At 28.9% G+C, this 18,150-nt stretch overlaps 3 protein-coding genes across 8 annotated transcripts in view; 2 read left to right on the forward strand and 1 right to left on the reverse strand.

Moving 5' to 3' along the window:
• The window catches only part of LOC122635861 (ankyrin repeat domain-containing protein SOWAHC), a 230,070-nt gene extending 216,906 nt beyond the window's left edge, over positions 1–13,164 (forward strand). For 3 of the 5 annotated variants that reach the window (XM_043826534.1, XM_043826535.1, XM_043826537.1), the window contains 5 exons: positions 7,400–7,472; positions 7,575–7,667; positions 11,507–11,533; positions 11,943–12,103; positions 12,819–13,164. In XM_043826534.1, the coding sequence (XP_043682469.1) occupies positions 7,400–7,472; positions 7,575–7,667; positions 11,507–11,533; positions 11,943–12,103; positions 12,819–13,106 (642 nt within the window). In that variant the 3' untranslated portion in view covers positions 13,107–13,164. Of the gene's footprint in view, positions 1–7,399; positions 7,473–7,574; positions 7,668–9,380; positions 9,406–11,506; positions 11,534–11,942; positions 12,104–12,818 lie in introns of all 5 variants that reach the window. The other 2 variants (XR_006328775.1, XM_043826536.1) reach the window with 2 other exon arrangements.
• Positions 13,165–13,491: 327 nt separating this feature from the next.
• LOC122635724 (queuine tRNA-ribosyltransferase accessory subunit 2) lies at positions 13,492–15,745 on the forward strand. 2 transcript variants are annotated; one of them, XM_043826256.1, is made up of 6 exons: positions 13,492–14,107; positions 14,190–14,339; positions 14,411–14,869; positions 14,961–15,163; positions 15,233–15,358; positions 15,648–15,745. In XM_043826256.1, exons 1-6 carry the CDS (start codon positions 13,991–13,993, stop codon positions 15,649–15,651), a joined length of 1,059 nt encoding a protein of 352 aa, XP_043682191.1. In that variant the 5' UTR covers positions 13,492–13,990; the 3' UTR covers positions 15,652–15,745. The 2 variants fall into 2 exon arrangements, with proteins under 2 accessions (XP_043682191.1, XP_043682190.1); XM_043826255.1 differs by lacking the exon at positions 15,648–15,745 and adding an exon at positions 15,437–15,585.
• On the reverse strand, positions 15,403–17,329 carry LOC122635725 (ZZ-type zinc finger-containing protein 3). Its single transcript, XM_043826257.1, has 5 exons — positions 16,718–17,329; positions 16,489–16,645; positions 16,173–16,414; positions 15,955–16,080; positions 15,403–15,891 (listed from the first exon to the last, which is right to left on the reverse strand). The coding sequence occupies exons 1-5, from the start codon at positions 17,105–17,107 to the stop codon at positions 15,640–15,642; spliced, it is 1,167 nt and encodes a 388-aa protein (XP_043682192.1). The 5' UTR covers positions 17,108–17,329; the 3' UTR covers positions 15,403–15,639.
• Between the last annotated feature and the right edge of the window lie 821 nt (positions 17,330–18,150).

Below are 18,150 nucleotides of genomic sequence, written 5' to 3' on the forward strand. Positions count from 1 at the left end.
GTAAGTAGCTAATCCAGCCCCGAACGAACTCATCCTTCGTTCGCCACAGTTCCTTTTTCTCTTCCGACGGCTTTGGTAACAGACGGTAGACCGTGCCGCAAAACGTAATCTGTCAGCAGCGTCACGTCACGGCCACCTCCAACGGCAGTCGCACTTTTCTACGGCTTATCCGAGCACAGGGTTCTTCTTTCGTTAATCCCTCGACAAAAAAGAGGGTCGATGAGAAAAAGAGAAAATAAAGAAAATGAAAGAAAGAAAGAAAGATAGAATCCAATCTCGTTCCGACAACATAAATCGAGCGATGTTTCGAGCAAATTTCATTCTTTAAACTTCACGTTCAGTTAACTCGTAATATCATGATGGATATTATAGATCGAAATATCTTGAAATCTAGAAGAAGATATTGTTGATTATTTGATATCTCCCAACATGGGAGATTATTATTTATATTAACGTATTGCTGAATGGTTTTTGTTAATTTGGTGATTGTTATTATTGTTGTAAATTATCTACTCGGATTATTTGATATAATAGTTGTGTAATAATAGTTGTGAAATGGTCTATGATATTTGAAAATTTTGAGCAAGATATTGTTGAAATTTTGAGCAAGAGGGAGATTATATTTCGTATTAACGTATTGCTGAATGGTTTTTGTTAATTTGATGATTGTTATCGTTATTATAAATTATTTGATACAATAGTTGTGTAATAATAGTTGTGAAATGGTCAATGATGTTTTAAAATTTCGAATAAGATATTGCAGATTATTAATATACTGTTTATTAGATTTTGTTAATTTAATGATTGTTATTGTTATAAATTATCTTGTATAATAATTACGAAATGATCAATAATGTTTAGAATTTCGAGCAGAATATTGTTGATCATTAACATGAAAGATATAATTCGTATTAACATACTGTTTATTGATTTATATTAATTTAATGATTGTTATTATTATTAAAAACTATTTATTAAAGAAAAGAAAAATATTAAATGGTCAATGATATTTAAAAATTTCGATAAAGATATTACTAATGATCAACATGAAATATAACTCGTATTATTATATTAATTATTAGTTTCTCTCAATTTAGTGACTGTTATTATTATTATTATAAATTACCTGGTATAATAATTTGGTTATAAAATTTCGAACAAGATATTGTTGACGATTAATAATGAGAATATAATTCTTATTAATATATTACTGATTAAACATTTTATTGCTAATTATATTCAAATAATAATTGCGTATTTTTTTTTTTTATATAGATAGCAATTTTTTTCTGTTAAATAATATTAATACGTTTCTTATTTTGCGTTAATTAATAATTGCTGTTATTATTAGAAATTATCAGAGAAAAAAAAGAATATTAAGCGTTCAACGATATCTTGAAATTTCGTGCAAGATATTGTGAATGATTAACACATAATTCATAATTCGTATTCGTATATCATTTATTGCTAATCACATTAATGGATAATTAGTTTATTTTTTTTTTTCTACCAAATACCTTCAATTTATTTCTTTACGATTAATTAATGATCGTGTAATACAATATTCCCAATATTTTTTACAAAAAATAACATGATCGAACGATACAATAAAATCAAAAACAATTCTATATCTAAAATCGAATAACGATCGAAGATACCCTACAATTAAAAACATCAAAACATTCATTCTACATATCATAAACAATTTATATCGTATCAATTTCAATATCAAATCAAAATATCATAACACGTAACAACCACATACGCCTTTAGTTCGAATAATTCTCGTAATATCACATCATCTCTAATACCATAACATTATCACGATAAGAAGGAAAACTTATCGTCGTCTATAGAAATTCGCCATAAGCTATAATAAACTTATTCAATCTTCTCAAGGTTGCTAGGTGCACCGAAGCGTACGAGGAGAAGAAAAGAAGAAAAAAAAGAAAGGAATAAGAACGGAAGAAAGAAAGAAAAAGAAGGAAGAAAAAGGGCGTACAAAATAGAGAGAGAGAGAGAGAGAGAGAGAGAATGGAGTGGTTAGAGAAGGGAGAAGGTAGGAGGGAGGAGGGTCGGCATGATCTCGATGGATAGAGAAAGGATCGAAAGGAAATGCGTATAACATGCGAGCCATTGAGAAAAGCAATGGACTCCTTTTATCGTTTCGACGTTCTACTCTTTCTCGACGATCGCACACTTTCGCTCTTCCAAAGCGTGCATATCTTATTCGAGGTTTACTCGAGTGCACGACCTTATACAAAAGACAGAGAGAGAGAGAAAAAGAGAGAGAGAGAGAGAGAGAGAGAGAGAGAGAAAGGAGAATAGAAACTAAGGGAAACTAAACATAGAAAGAGGAAGAGAGAAAGAGAGAGAGATAGAATGAGAAAGGAGAATAGAAACTAAGGGAAATTAAACAAAAAGAGAAAGAGATAGAGATAAAAAGAGAGAGAGAGAGAGAGAGAGAGAGTTAAGATATAGATTGAGAGAGAGGGAGAGAGAGAGGTTAATAAGAACAGATAAGAAAAGAAAGAGAAGAGAAAGGTAGGTAAGCTATGGCAGAGACAATGAGGAATTAATGGTACACCATTATGGATATCACCTCGAGCGTGCGAAATCGCATTTCCGCGACAAGCGTACGATCCGCAAGAACCTTATGCGCCGTTTTACGCTTCGCTACGCGTTAACGAGTCCGAACTGATTGAAATGGCGAACGTCTATACGAGGAAGGACGATCGTTTGTTTTCTGTTTTCATCGACATGCTTTCTCTCCATCTCTTCATCTCTCTCTCTCTCTCTCTTTCTTTCTTTTATGAACTATGTTTATGAAAACAAAAAAGTTCTTTACATAGATTTGTATATAGGTAGGTACGTATGTTAGTAAATGAACAAGTTTCTTGTGGATTTACACGTAACGAAGAAAATGTATGTGTGTGTATGTGTGTATGTAATAGATTAATACAAGTATAGTACTGGCTCGTAAAATATATAAATTTCAGAAAGAAAATCGATAGATAGGTCCTCTCGTATACATACATACATACATACATACATATATATATATGTGTGTACATAGATGTGTACGTACAAGACGAGAAACATATGTCGAAAGGTTAAAAATAGAAACTTCTAACATATACATACATATAAAACGATCGATCCTACCAACAACGATAACGACGTTTACATTCGCACCTGACGAATATTTTTTTTCTATATGATTCACGTAGAATAATATGTAAATCACATGTTTGTCGGAGTCGAGGAAAAGAGATGGAAAGATTAAAAAATAAAAATGCTAAGAAAAGAAATTAATAAAAAAAGAAAAAAAGAATAGACAAGAAGAAAAAGAGAAAGAAAAAGAACGGTAACAGCGAGCAAAAAGAATTAAGATAAAGAGAACAAAAAATGATATAAAGAATATACGATAACGAATTTCGAGAGAAACAGAGACAACGTGTCATATATTATATACTTGCACGATCAACCTCGATCAAATTTGAAAATATTCTCTCTCTCTCTCTCCCTCTCTCTCTCTCTTCTCTTTTCTCTTACATGACAGCGTATCGAGAGAACGATATCTCGCAATTAGTAATCATTTCGAGAGGCAGGTGAGGGAATTTACTTTTCCTTCGCTCGTCAGGAGGAAACAGCTGCTCCCGTTGGCCGCGCTCGATCTTACGTTTTACCGGGATAATATAACGTGGTATGTGGATTCGATCGTACTCAGCGATCGAACAGAACGCATACCGGTACCAGGATAGGTACCGTGTGCATCCGGTACTGTCTACGAATTAATAATTCAACATCGAGACAGCCAGCGAGAGTGAAAGAGAAAGAAAGAGACAGAGAGACAGAGAAACAGAGAGAGAAAGAGAGAGAGAGAGAGAGAGAGAGAGAGAGAGAGAAAACGTACGATCGTTATCTCTTAAATAATTTACGAAAACCTTGCCTGAGGAACAACTCGTATGAACGGATGTTAAAGTGATCTTCTCTTACGATTAATAGATACATTTAACGAAATTTTAAATCTACGATCTTCGTATCTTCGCTTTATCATCTTATTCGTATTATTTTTTTCTTTAATGTATCGATCAATCGTCGAATCTTTTTTTCTTTTTCTTTTGAAAAATTTCAAGGCTAAGGTATATAACGATCGATGTTCGAAACGTATCATGAAATTTTCATCTTGGATCTGTCTCGAACGTTTTCTTCCGTTTCACTTTCTCATCTCGTTCGTTTCTTCTTTTTTATCCGGATCGATCAATCGTTGAGAATCCTTCTTTTTTTCCTTCTTTTTCTTTTTCTTTTTCTTTTCTTTTCTTTTCTTTTCTTTTCTTTTCTTTTTTCTTTTCTTTTTTCACTTTTAAATTGCGAGGATGACGATTAATGATCAATACATATTTCATGAAACTTTCATCTTCGATATCTCATTCATTTTTATCGTTTTCATTTTATCATCGAGTTTCTTCTTTTTATCTCTATATCGATCAATATCGTTGAATCTTTTTCTTCTTCTCTTTTCTTTTATTTTCTTTTTCTTTTTCTTTTTTTTTTTTTTTTTTAATTGCGAGAATAAATGATAAACGATCAAATGGATTTCTCACGCGTCCTCTTATCTATTCACTTTGTTTCATAATTTCATCTCGTTTATCTTTTTCTCTCAATAAATTTCATTCTTCCAAATTTTTTCAACAAAATTTCGAGAAATTAATAAAACATATTTAACAAAAAGTCGATGATAAAGGATAGCGAGAAACGATGAACAATTTCAACAAATTTTATCTACGATCTTCTATGTTTTTATCTTTTCAATATTTCATCTTATTCGTAATATAGAAATTTCAATTTCGCGAATCTTCGTAAAATTACAAGAAATAAATAAAATAAAAATCAAGGATAAGAAACAACGACGAATATTGAATTTCTAATCTTCCGTTTTATATTAATTTTTATCTACTTTTTCATATTATTCTCATTTCGTCCCTTATTATAACATCGATCATTATCCTGTAAATTTTTCCAAGAAAATTTTACAGGAATTGAAAAATCCTTTTGAAAATATTGAACGAAATGAAATTAATTGCTTGACGAACGAAACGTATGATAAATTAAAACGATTGATAGATATCAAGAATTTTGATTTCGTTGTTTAGTGTTACTTGTTCTTTTCACTTCTTTTTTGTTTTCTCTTCCCTTGATACGAACCAGCGATAATCGGCATCCTCCTGTAAATTTCAATTTCTCGAATCTTTTTCAAAGGACTCGTGAAGGATTAATAAAATAAAATTCGAGGATAAGGGACGGGTGACAAACGTGCTTGCCTATAACATCAGGCAGCGTTTCATTGTAATCAAAGTCAGAAACGTACCGCACCCCTTTTTGTTCGAACCCTTCTCTCACTGGGGTGAAACCGAAAAAGAGAGAGATATACACATAGATAGATAGATAGAGAAAGAGAGAAAGAGAGAGAGAGAGAGAGAGAGAGAGAGAGAGCTCGTTCGGACGAACATCGGCTCTAATTTATTTCACTTTAAAATCCCCGCGTATATAGGTAGGCGAGAGAGTCACGAGTCGCGTATACACATCCATACTATATATATATATATACATATATACATCATATATATATATATATATATGTATACATATATATAAGAGAGAGAAAGAGAAAGAGAATAGAAAATGTTACGGTGAAAAGAGAAAGGAGGGTGGATCTTTCGCGTCACCCTTTTTTGACTCCAATAGCGTGCGACACGTGTGTCCTCGCGACAAGTGGCTCGACACCCTCTAGTCACCCCTTTTTCTATATCTACATGTTCGCATACGAATATATATATATACATATACATATATATATATACATATATATTTATACATGTATCAGTATATATACGGATAACTCAGTGAAAGACCTTTTTCCCTTCTTTTTATACTTTCGACAATATTTTAAAGTAGCATTGTCCTAGCAGGAGAGTCACCGAAAGCTTCGAGACAATATCGTGCCACACCCCGAGACATTCCACTATTCTCTTTCTCTCTCTCTCTCTCTCTCTCTCTTTCTTTTTCTCTTTCTTTTTCTTTCTTTTTTCGTTCAACGTGATCTTCTCTTCTTCTCTTCTTTCACCTCTTTCTCCTCCTCCTCAACCTCCTCCTCCTCCCTATTTCTCGCGACATTCTTCGGGAACAGGACAGCTGCCGGCCACCAATATCACGCACGCGTATATCATCTCGCGCGCGCGTTTCAAGATTTTCAATTTTAATATTTTTCTACAACGGGACTGCCTTTACGAGCAACTAAATCATAACTTCCCCTCTTTTTTCCTTTCTCTCTCTCTCGCTGTCTCTCTCTCTCTCTCTCTCTCTCTCTCTTTGTCTCTTTGTCTCTCTCTTTTCTCATTTTTCACAAAGTTTCAAACGTTACTCGAACGATAGAAACTCGTATGTCACATATTTCGTTCCTGCATATTTCGTGTTTCGAACAGGTTCAAACAGAGTGAATCATATTGTAGGCCAGAGACAAGTGTGCAAACTCGGCTCCTATTCCGATCGATTGTCCCTTTTATTATACTATTCACTTTTCTCTTTTCTTTTTTTTTTTTATCTTTTGTCTTTTATTTTTACTCTTTTTCTATTTTTTTTTTCCTTTTGTTCTCTTTTTTTTAATTATCTGTAACGTCGTGCAACTTTGAAGTCATACTTGTCAATGTTTTTATTTATTTCGTTTTCTTTGTTTAGTTTTGGTTTCCTTTTTCTTTTTTATTTTTCTTAAGTTTTATTTCGTTTCATCAAAATAAGATCGATCGTAAGTTCGTATAAAAAAGTTTTAGATAATACTATTACATTAATATGAATTTGGTTAAAGAGTTACATATGTAAGCGTTCATGTATACTTATCTTCTGTATTTTTAAAGTTTTATTTTAGTGTTATAATTTCTATACTATACTACATTAATTGTACCATAATATATAAATTATTCATATTCTTTTTTCTTTTCTTTAAGTATAAATTATATTTATTATAGTATTATTAAACGAATATAAGTAATATTATAAACTTTTTCACATGATGTTCGTTAACGCAGATTGCAAAGCCTGTATACGTAATCAAATCGAACGGGAAAAAATTTTTATATACAAACCAAAAAAAAAATCAAGAAACAACGCGGATTCATTAGTTATCCTTTTTGTTATTTCAATTAATTTTACTACCTTCCCGAAAAAAAAAATTACTCAAAATACGCAAAACGTATAATCCCTTGAACTCCTCAATTTCATTTCTCTGCATTTTAAGAACTCAGAAATTCGTTCAATGAAATAAAAAAAAAAGAAAAAGAATAGATTTCTCGATTTTGTTTCAAGATAAAAAATACCAAGTAAAAAAATTTCTTTTTTTCAGGGTTACACGCCTCTGCATATAGCAATGCAATTCGATCATGAAAACGTTTTCAACTTGCTGGTACAAGTATATGGTATAGTATACATATATAGATATATATAAAATATTTGATTTAACATTCTAATGATTTCAAAATTACGATAAAAAAACGATTTCACAATATCTATCCCTATAGGTGCGAATCAAGAGATACGTGATTACAGTGGTAAGAAAGCCAGACAGTATCTAGTTTCTCAAGAGGCCGCAGTTAGCCAGGACACCTTTCGCAGTAAGTGAATGATAAATTTTTTTTTTTCTTTTTAAATAAAGAAAGCTTTCGATAAAACGTATCCGAACATATTTAAACATTTCGACCGCTGCCTTTTAAACGACTCAAATATCGCAAAGAACGATTCGATTCATCTTGATTATTTTAATATCGATTGATCGTTTTACAAGAAAAAAAGAAAAAAGAAAAAAAAAATAAGGAAAGAATAAGAAGTTATATACATAAATCGTGTTCGATCGATTCTACGTGATATCACAGAAAATTCCACGAAAAATCCTTATTTTGATCACCTAATCTCCTAAATCTCCTATAACATCCTTATTTTCATAAGAAACAATTTTACACACAAAATGCAAGATTTAATAATTACAATAATTATAATAATAACAATTAATCATCATCAAATAAACGAATAGAATAATATTTTTCTGATCGAATATTTTTCTAGCGGTAATTAAAAAGAAAAGAAAGAGACCTTTGAAAAAAATTGCACAAAAAAATGTAATAGAAAAATTCCTTTATACTCTGTGTTTTTCTTTCTTTCTTTTTTTTTTTTTTTTTTTTTTTGTTATTTTTTATTCCATACACATGAAACTTCGTAGTACAGGTCTCTGATAATAATTATTAGTGATTATCTCCAAATCCTCTCAAAACCTTCCGCCCCGTTCAAAGTTAGTTGTTTTTTTTTTTTTACTTCTAGTTTCGTGAAATGAACGATATTTAATTGGAGAGATAATTAGACGGTGCCTATTGTAGCAATTTAGCACTGCTTAAATGTGTATCTGTGAATGCGTTTCTATTATTATATTATTGCACGTTTTTGCTATTCGAAGGCACCAGCTTTATGATATATTAGCATGACCCTGCTTGCAAGCTTGATCTTTTGACCTTCTCTCGCGGAAAACGATCGATTAACCCTTAATACTTTAATCGTTTGAGATTAATCGATCGATCGATTGTGCATATCCCTTCCGAACGATATTTCAAGAATGCGTTTGCCTCGATCTTTAAAAAAGAAGAAAAAAAAAAGGGAAAAAAAAGAAAAATTCTTCCGTGCAAATTTTCATTAAGGATAAATAAGTTATGATTAATATTATTTTAACGCTTCTGAAAAATTTTTGTTTTGTTTTTTTTTTTTTATTTTTAGTTTTTTTTATATATCTTTTCTCTCTTTCTCTTTCTCTCTCTTTCTCTCTGTATATATATATATATCTCTCTCTCTTTTTCTAATTTTATATCAAACAGAATTTTATGATAAGAAGAAATTGCACGTCGCGTAATCTGAGTTTGTATTATTATTATATATATACAAATATATATATATATATATATATATATATATATATACATACATATATTCATTTATATATTATATATATATATATATATATTTTGCTAGCTTGTGAATCCATCTTCTTCTTTCTTCTCCGACTTCTATATCAACGTCCTACAAATTCTCAAAAAAATAAAAAAAAAAATATATACAAAGAAAGAAAAGAAAAGAAATCGATTTCTTCTAATTCGAATTTCCCATATACGTTTTTTACAATTTAAGAAAAGCGAAGATTGATCGGCGAAATCGGAAGGACTATCCTCTATATCGTTCAGCGCACTTTAGACTAAGATATTAAAGAGATCGTCGAAGTGAAAGGTTGCGGGATCTCGGTTCGGTGAGTATCTCCTCGGGGTTCTGGATGTATTCTTTTGTTGTAGGGATTACTGCTGCTGCTACGCTCAGGCAAGTTCAGAAGCACACCTCTGCTAATATAGTAAAGCGCTTCTGTCGCAAGATTAAATTAAGCGCACGTAAAAGTAAAGTATGACTGTTCACTTGTATCAACGGTATATATCTACACGCTAACGTGAGTATTTTGGAAATTGATCGATCCACGGTATCGTGTTATCTTATAAATCACAATTAAAATGAGAATTTTTATATATATACATATACATATATATATATATATATATATATATATATATATGTTTGTATGTATATACGTATATTTATATATATAAATATAAATATATATGTATATCTGTATATATGTATATATGTATGTATGTATGTATGTATGTATGTATGTATTTGTATATATGTGTATATGTATATATATATATATATGATAATATTATTATCTTGATTTATTTTCAAGAATTTTCTTCAAACTGATTTGATAGATCGATTATAATATTTAATTATAAATGATCGACTTTAACAAATGATCCATAACCGTGGACCGATCGATTTCTAACTTTATGCTCGTTTCGATTCGTTCTTTTTGATTTTATTTCTTTTTTTTTTTTTTTTTTTTCTTTTCGTATACGTGACATTTGTTCTTCCTTTAGCTTTCATTCGCAAAATCTAACGCTAACCGTTTGTACACTCGGATCACGTTTCTCGTCGTTCCCGTTTATTTCTTGTTTATTTGTTTGTTTGTTTGTTTATTTTTTTTTTTTTTTATTTTTTTGACTTTTCGTACTGCTACAGATTCGAAAAACAATTTCAATAACGAGCCGTTCTTTTGGTGTATTCTTATTGTTGTCTTTATTTTATTTATAATTTGTTTTATGTATTTTTTTGCTTTCCTTTTTTTTTTATTGTTTTTTATTTTGTTTTCATTGTTTTTATTTAATTATTATTTTTTCTCTCTTCTATGTGCGATACATGTACCTATCAGTTAAAATTATTTTGTTAAGTAGGAGAAAAATCACGCGCGCCCAATATTATGTTGTTAGACGGAAAGCATCGTTGCTTTTATAATTATTCGATAGATTTGTATATTTCTTTTTTTTTTTATTTATTCATTTATTTATTTATTTAGTATCGTCGCGATCGATATTCTTTGACAAAAGTGCTTTATTTTGCTATTAATATGCGACATGTGCAAAAGTGGCAGTAGTACATCACCTCTTTTGCACGAAAAACAAAAAAAAGAAACAAAAAATCTAAAATGTTATTTGATTTATTGTGTAACTAGCAAGTGAAAACGATAACGATGTGATTTTCTAACAATTAATTCTTTTCTTAATTTTTATATATTTACCAATCTATTCTATTATTATTATTATTATTATTATTATTATTATTATTATTATTATTATTAATATTATTGTTATTAATTTTTTGTCAATTGAAATAATTTTTTTTCTACTTTCAATATTTTTAGATTACTATATCGTTATCGTTTTCTTTTCTTGCTGTCGATGTTACACAAAAATAAAGCATGTGCAATGAAATATGAAAATCATTCTAAAAAATACTATATAACTATTAATATTACTATTACTACTTCTCTATTATCAACTTCTCTTTTGCATCATACTAATTTTCAAGGTAACAATATTAACGATCGGATGATGATCGAATGGTACGGAGAATTATTTTAGAGTATGTCAACTAACTATGAAATTAACATTACCTTTTCATCCAGTTTTATCCTTAAACCATTCCCGTTCGCATAACTCAAATAACGCTTGAATTATGATCGACACTATGGAAAAATCTAATTTAAATGAACGACTTATACGACAATTAATTTAGTTTAATTAATAATAAACGCGCCATTATTAATCGAATGTCACGTGAAATATGCTGCGATCGAGCCTATCATTATATAACTTTTCGAATATAATTAATAATAATACTTCTGTTAATAACAAATCGTCTTTCTTTTAATAAAAATTTCGTTAATTTTTTTTTCTCTTTCTCTCTCTTTTTATCTATCTATCTCTCTCTTTTCTTGCTTCTTGTTTCATCGGCAAGCTTCGTTCATGCCGTGTTCAAGACCGCCGAATCGATCGACATTATTTTGAAATAATTTCATATTTTATTTCAGAAATAAAAGCAAGGAAAAAGCATGCAGGTAAGAGGCGCATGACAATATTTTTATATATACAAATTATTATCTAATGTTTTATTTACTTTAGTATAGTGTATTTTTTCATGTCGAATTATATCATTATTAATTAACGAAACGTATCGTATTAATATTATTTAAAAAAAAAAAAAAAGAAAATTATTACGATTTGTAATTATATGAATTATATTACATCTCGTTAATAAAATGAAAAATTTTGAAGAAACACACACACACACATATATATATATATATATATATAAAAGAAGATACTATTCGTCTATTGCGTGGTGCAATGTTTTTTATCAGATTAATTTTAATCGGTTAAATGATAATTAATTATTAATGTGAGTGATTTTACGATAATAATATAAATATAAATTAAAATGTTATATAAATTAATTAACATACACAGAGAAAGATCTTGGTTTCCTACGAATTGGCTCGTTGAACGTACGCGTGAAACGTACGACGGAAGCATTCAGCCAGTTTCTGGGTGTGGCAACTAGTAGCAGCAACAGTAACAACAATAACGAAAAGATTCATAAGTCTTGGGGTTCGGCGGATAATGTACAGGTATATAATAAATTTAATTTCTCATAAATTTTCCATCGGAGTAACAAGAATATTATAAATATTTTTAATCTATAAAATGTATAAATTATTTTTAATCTATAAATATTTTTATTTTATAAACTATATAAATGTTTATAAAATATTATAAATAAGTATCAAAATACAAAGTATATATATAAAGATTATCAAAATATGAAAAAGTAACAAAAATTTCAAACAACGTAAATATTACGACAGAATGCTAAAAATAATAAAATATTAAAATGCTAAAATATCAAAAACGGAATATAAAGCAAAATATAAAAAGAAAAATACTAAAATATCAAAATATAAAAAAGTAAGAACAAAAATTTCAAACAACATAGATGTTACGATAGAATGTTAAAAATAACAAAGTATACAAAACGAAATAATAAATTAAGAATAAAATATAATATTTTTTTTATTCGTCCATCATTTGATTTTTTTTTTAAATAATGAAATATCTAAAATACAAAAATACTACAAAATTTCTTGAGCAAAACGGAAAATAAATTACAAAAAAAAAAAAAAACAATATTTAATTCCATTTTCAACGATATTTAATTCATTTTTCTAAAGATATTAAAAGTTTCAATAAAAAGTTATCGAAATATTAATTTCGAAAACTAAATTAACGAAATAACAAAAATATGTAACATTTAATTACTTACACGTTTCGTTGTTCTTTTTAAAGAAATTAGATCAGAAGGTAATGCCACCACCGAAATATGCGCCAGTTAAAAAACGAAGAAGTAGAAGAACCCAAGATTTCTCTAGAGGTCAACAACAAGCTGCAAGTCAACCGAATACGCCAGTACTTCAGGGTAAAGCAACGAACAGGCAAAATCAAATCGGTAGTCGTCGACCAACTTCAACGTCGTCCGTCAATTCTGCCATTCCTACGAATCAACAAAATAATGATTCCGATTCTGACACGGCATGCGGTTTTGATTCCGCATGGCGTGGATCCGCGCAACTCTAAAAAATCTTATACATGTAAATGTAATTCATGAAAAATCTATTATCCATACTTACAGTTACATATATACAATATTATATTTTTATTAATACAGTGATCACTTAAATTTAAATATTTAAGCGCTATCACAATTATTATATCTTTATTTTTTCTTTCTCTTAAACAATGTTTTTCATTTATCTATTCTCAGGATTGTATAATGATTATTTATGTATCGTTCATTTCTTTTTAATCTTATGTCAATTATTTTCTATTATTTATATTAATTAACATTATTTCTATAAACATTCCTTTATTTCATTATTCTTAAAAGTATTACTTAACGCCGCTTGGCGCTAAATAACAATTTTGTTAAGTATTGTTAAGTATTGTTAAAAATAAATAAAGACTCAACGTGCACCGTCATTATCACTAGTAATAAAAAATATTTTTCAACCCATAAATTGTGTTAAATAATTCCGTATGAATTTTAAATTTCCCATAATATGCTTTGGAATAATAAGGAACCAATTATCTTTCTTATTCGAAGGTTCCAAACTGGACACAGGCATTACGACCAATCGTGATAGCCGAATGTAAGCGCGACATTTCTCATTGGCTAAAATAATCGATTCGAGAATAGTTTCTGCCATATTGATAGATGGCTATAGTGTTCCCACTCGTATGTATGACGTCACGAATAAAATGAAATTTAAAAAGGTTAATTTTATGTTCATAGCATGTTTCCGTTTAAATAAGATTGTGTCAGGTGATTTATGTTCTATATAAATAGTATTATAGTTTTGATTGAACAAATTAATTTAAATCAGACTAAACAAATAGATTTATATATAATATTTGAATATAATTTTTGTATCTTATATTATGGTTATAATTGATAACTAACTATGAAATTCATCCTTGATTCGTTAACTCATTGTACCCCACGTATTGGTACACTGAAGGAGTTTGAAAGATTGCCTAATATTATTTTTGAGACACCGCTTCTTCTAATATATACAAAGGTATTATATATATCTTTTGATAAATTAAAGGATAAAGTGTAAAAGATATCATTTGTATTATATTATTTTATATCATCCTCAGAGAGGCAGTGTTCCACATTTAACTAAAGATGTATTTAAAATGGTAACAAAACAACAACATTTATTATCCATTTCGCTTCCATCTACATTAAAAATAGAAAATAATATAAAGGAATTGAATGTTTCTTTTGCAGAATTTGTTAGTATGAAGGTATGCGGTATGGAATAATACATAAATGCTCTTTATATCATTCTGAAAATTCTAAATCAATTGTATTTCAGGAGTATATAAATTTTTTGTCGATACAAGATCCTACTGAAGTAACTCCATCAGGATTTCAACAAGCCGATAGTATATCTGTATGGTCTAGAACAGGAAAGAAACTATTTACTGCCGATAAATATATGGATTTAGTAGAAGTATTTGAACCTGATCTTTATGTCGCACTTTGTGATGGAAATATGCATAATTCTGAAAAACGTTTATCTAAAGCCATGGATAGAAGTAAGATTTTAACGGAACAATGTTTAAAGAGGCATGCCGCTTCGAATAAACTAAAATCTAAAAGTATATTAGGAGCGGTAGAAGGTGGCTATAATTTAAAAGTTAGAGAAGAATCAGTGGAATATTTGAAAAACAAACCATTTGCCGGATATGTGATAGATGGTCTACATGATAATGGACCAGATGTTAAAAATATTAAATGGGAACAAATTGAAAATGTAATACAACATACAATCGTAAGTCAGATTTTATACAATTATTATTTTGATTATTTTACATTATATGTTGTATCATTGTTTAAAATTTAATATATTTTATTTTCTTTAGAAGTTATTACCTGCGGATAAACTACGCGTATCCTTAGGATGTTGGAATCCATTAGTAATATTAGAATTAATAAATTTAGGTATAGATATTTTTGATTCAACGTATCCTTACATTATTACTGATCGTTCGGAAGCTTTAATATTTTTGTGCGATCATAATAGTTGCAAGAATACAAGTTATATATTAACGATCAGCCAAAAAAGGTAAATTTTACAAAAATGAAAAAACATGAGTGTGCTTTCATTATCCAATTAAATATATCGTTTAAATAGGTATGCAGATGATTTCTCTCCAATATGTCAATATTGCCAGTGTTTGACATGTAAAAACCATACTAGAGCATATTTACATCATCTACATGTTACCAAAGAATTATTAGGAATGGTATTATTAATGATGTACGTATTGCATTCTTAAAAATCATGTTTTTATTCATTCAATATGATATCTCAAATATTAATTTTTTATTATTTTAGACACAATACGCATCACTATTTAGAGTTCTTTAACGCCATACGACAAAGTATAAAAGATGATACATTCAGTCAATTTCGAGAAAAAATAAATTCAATGTTTCCAAAAGAATATTAATAATATGTACTTATTTTAATAAATTATTTCATATAAAACTGTTTGTACTGACTTGAAAGTGTTATAAAAATTTATGTACATTATGTTGTTATTCGGGTAAAAAATTAGGGTCAAGATAATTATAAGAAGAATTGTTAAAACTTTGTGGAAAATAATCTAAATCATAGCTTTGACTATACTGAGATTGTTTTATGGGAATTAACTTGTGTAATGGATCGTGTGTAGGATTTTCAGCTTCTATTTGAGCCACAGCACAATCACCACATAAATCTATCCCATTTTGACATTCTAAACAATGCCATCTTGTACCTTTTAATGGTTCCTCTCCACATACTATGCACTACAACAAGATTTAAATTTAGAAATTGATACTTAGCTTTATACAAAAAAAAAATTTGTTTACCTTATATCCAACATGTTTGTACACAGGGTATGACTCATGTTCTTTTTCTGTCTTAACTTGTCTTACTAGTTCTATCTGTCTCAACTCCGAATTATCATCTGTGCAAATATTTCCAATATCATCCTCCTATGAAAATGAAATAAAAATTCTAAAGGTAATAAAGGTAATAGATATTAACTTAAGATAAGATAAGTAAATATTTATAATAAAGTACTGACGGATTCTTCAATAATTGGTTGTTCTTTGCTTTCTTCATTTGTAACAAAAGACAAATCTTGATGTGGGAAAAAAGTCGAACGTTTAAACAGCATATAATTATTTCGTTGATGACGATGATTAAAACCTTTCTTAACATCGAATTTTACTTTTGGTCCTCTGCCTGGTATCGGTAAGCCAGCCCTCAATAATTTAATAAAATATTTCTGTACTCTACTGGATACTTGTTTTGGAGTTCGATTGCCTGTAAATAGAAACATGTTAAGAAACTTTATAAACATAATATGCAAAAAGAAACATTCTTATTTATCAAATAACCTAAAGCATTAGCAATTTTAGTCCACCGTCGCATTTCAACCTCTTCCGGTGGGAACTCTATCAACAATTCTTCTAAACGTCTTTGCTCTTCTATAGTCCACAATTGATTAAAAGTTTCCGGCTTGCTCTCATCGAAAGCACGTCCTCTTACTAAAATCTAAAAACAATTAAATCATATTATAAAAATATTTTGAAATATCATAACCCAATTTATTACAAGGATTATAACCTTTCCATTTTCTTGATCAGTCTTAATTTGTGTTTGTGGAAGTATATGTCCATGCCTTGTTTGTGGCCTCATACGTGTGTCAGGCAGTGCTATGTTATATTGTGCCCAATCGATATAAGGAATATCAGCGATCTTTTGCGGACTTGGTAACTCTGGCAAGTCGCCACTTTGTAATTGCGCTACAAATGATATTGGATCTTTCATAGCTTTAGAACGAGCAGCTAAAAGTTTATCTAGATCCTCAATAGCCTGTGTCCTTTGTGCTTCCAATATAACAATGGTTTTTAACAGAGCAGTATAATTCTTATTACCCTTTAATGCCAAATGATCTGATTCGAAATAAAATTCTCTTTCTTCATCATCTTGACATTTTCCTTCTTCTTCCTCCATTATTTAAAATATAAAAATAATAACGCACGCACAATAAAATATATATAAAGCGCAACGTTTCTATTCTAACCTAAAATTCTTTGACCGCGTGCGATCAGCTGTTAAGATCCTAGATCACCGAATCTAAAAGGATGACAATGTACCCGCCATTTTCGACCAATCAGAATTAACTAGTACATTCGTGTAGGCGCCTATTCAACTTCATTTTCATTCATGAAACTAAAAGAACTAAAAAGATCGTACCTACACGCATTGTCGTAGAATTACAATCATGAAAAAAAAAGAAAAAAATTATGTATCGATATAATCTATAATTTTTTATCTTTTAATTCTTTATTATACAAATACTCGTAAGAATGCGATCTTAGATTAAATTAGTCTCATCGATCGTAAAATATCGTACGATCTTGAAGAACTATCTGATGGTCTTATTTACAAAAATTTAGATAAAAGAACATTATTAAATCGATAACAAATATAGATACTGTGATACATATGTACATATACATGTGTGTGTATATATATATATATATATGTATATATATATATATATATATATATATCACAATATGTATATTACTTATTGATTATTATGTATATATAATCATTGATTAATAATATATATATATATATATATATATATATATATATATATATTAAAATATACTTGAAAAATAATTTTTCTGTAATAATTATAATAATTTAACAATTTTGTATAATTTGATATAATTCTTCTTTAAGAAATAATTTTTCTTTCTCACTTAAATTTCAACGTTCAATATTTCAAGGAAAAATTAAACGAATAGATATAATCTACTTATAACTTTCAATAATAGTATTTTTCATTCCACCATAAATTTCTTAGTCATACTTAAACACGAAGTTATTATCTTATCTCAATATTTTGAAACGGTAACTGACAAAAAAGACAGACTAAGAATATTAACTGATTAGACAAGGACAACAATCTCTGACAATTTATTTCTTTTAAGAACATTTATTATTTGTCTTTTTATTTGTAAGATCTCGATAATTCATAATAC

Source organism: Vespula pensylvanica, chromosome 19 (genome assembly GCF_014466175.1).
Source record: "Vespula pensylvanica isolate Volc-1 chromosome 19, ASM1446617v1, whole genome shotgun sequence".
In the NCBI taxonomy this organism is placed as follows: Eukaryota; Metazoa; Arthropoda; class Insecta; order Hymenoptera; family Vespidae; genus Vespula; species Vespula pensylvanica.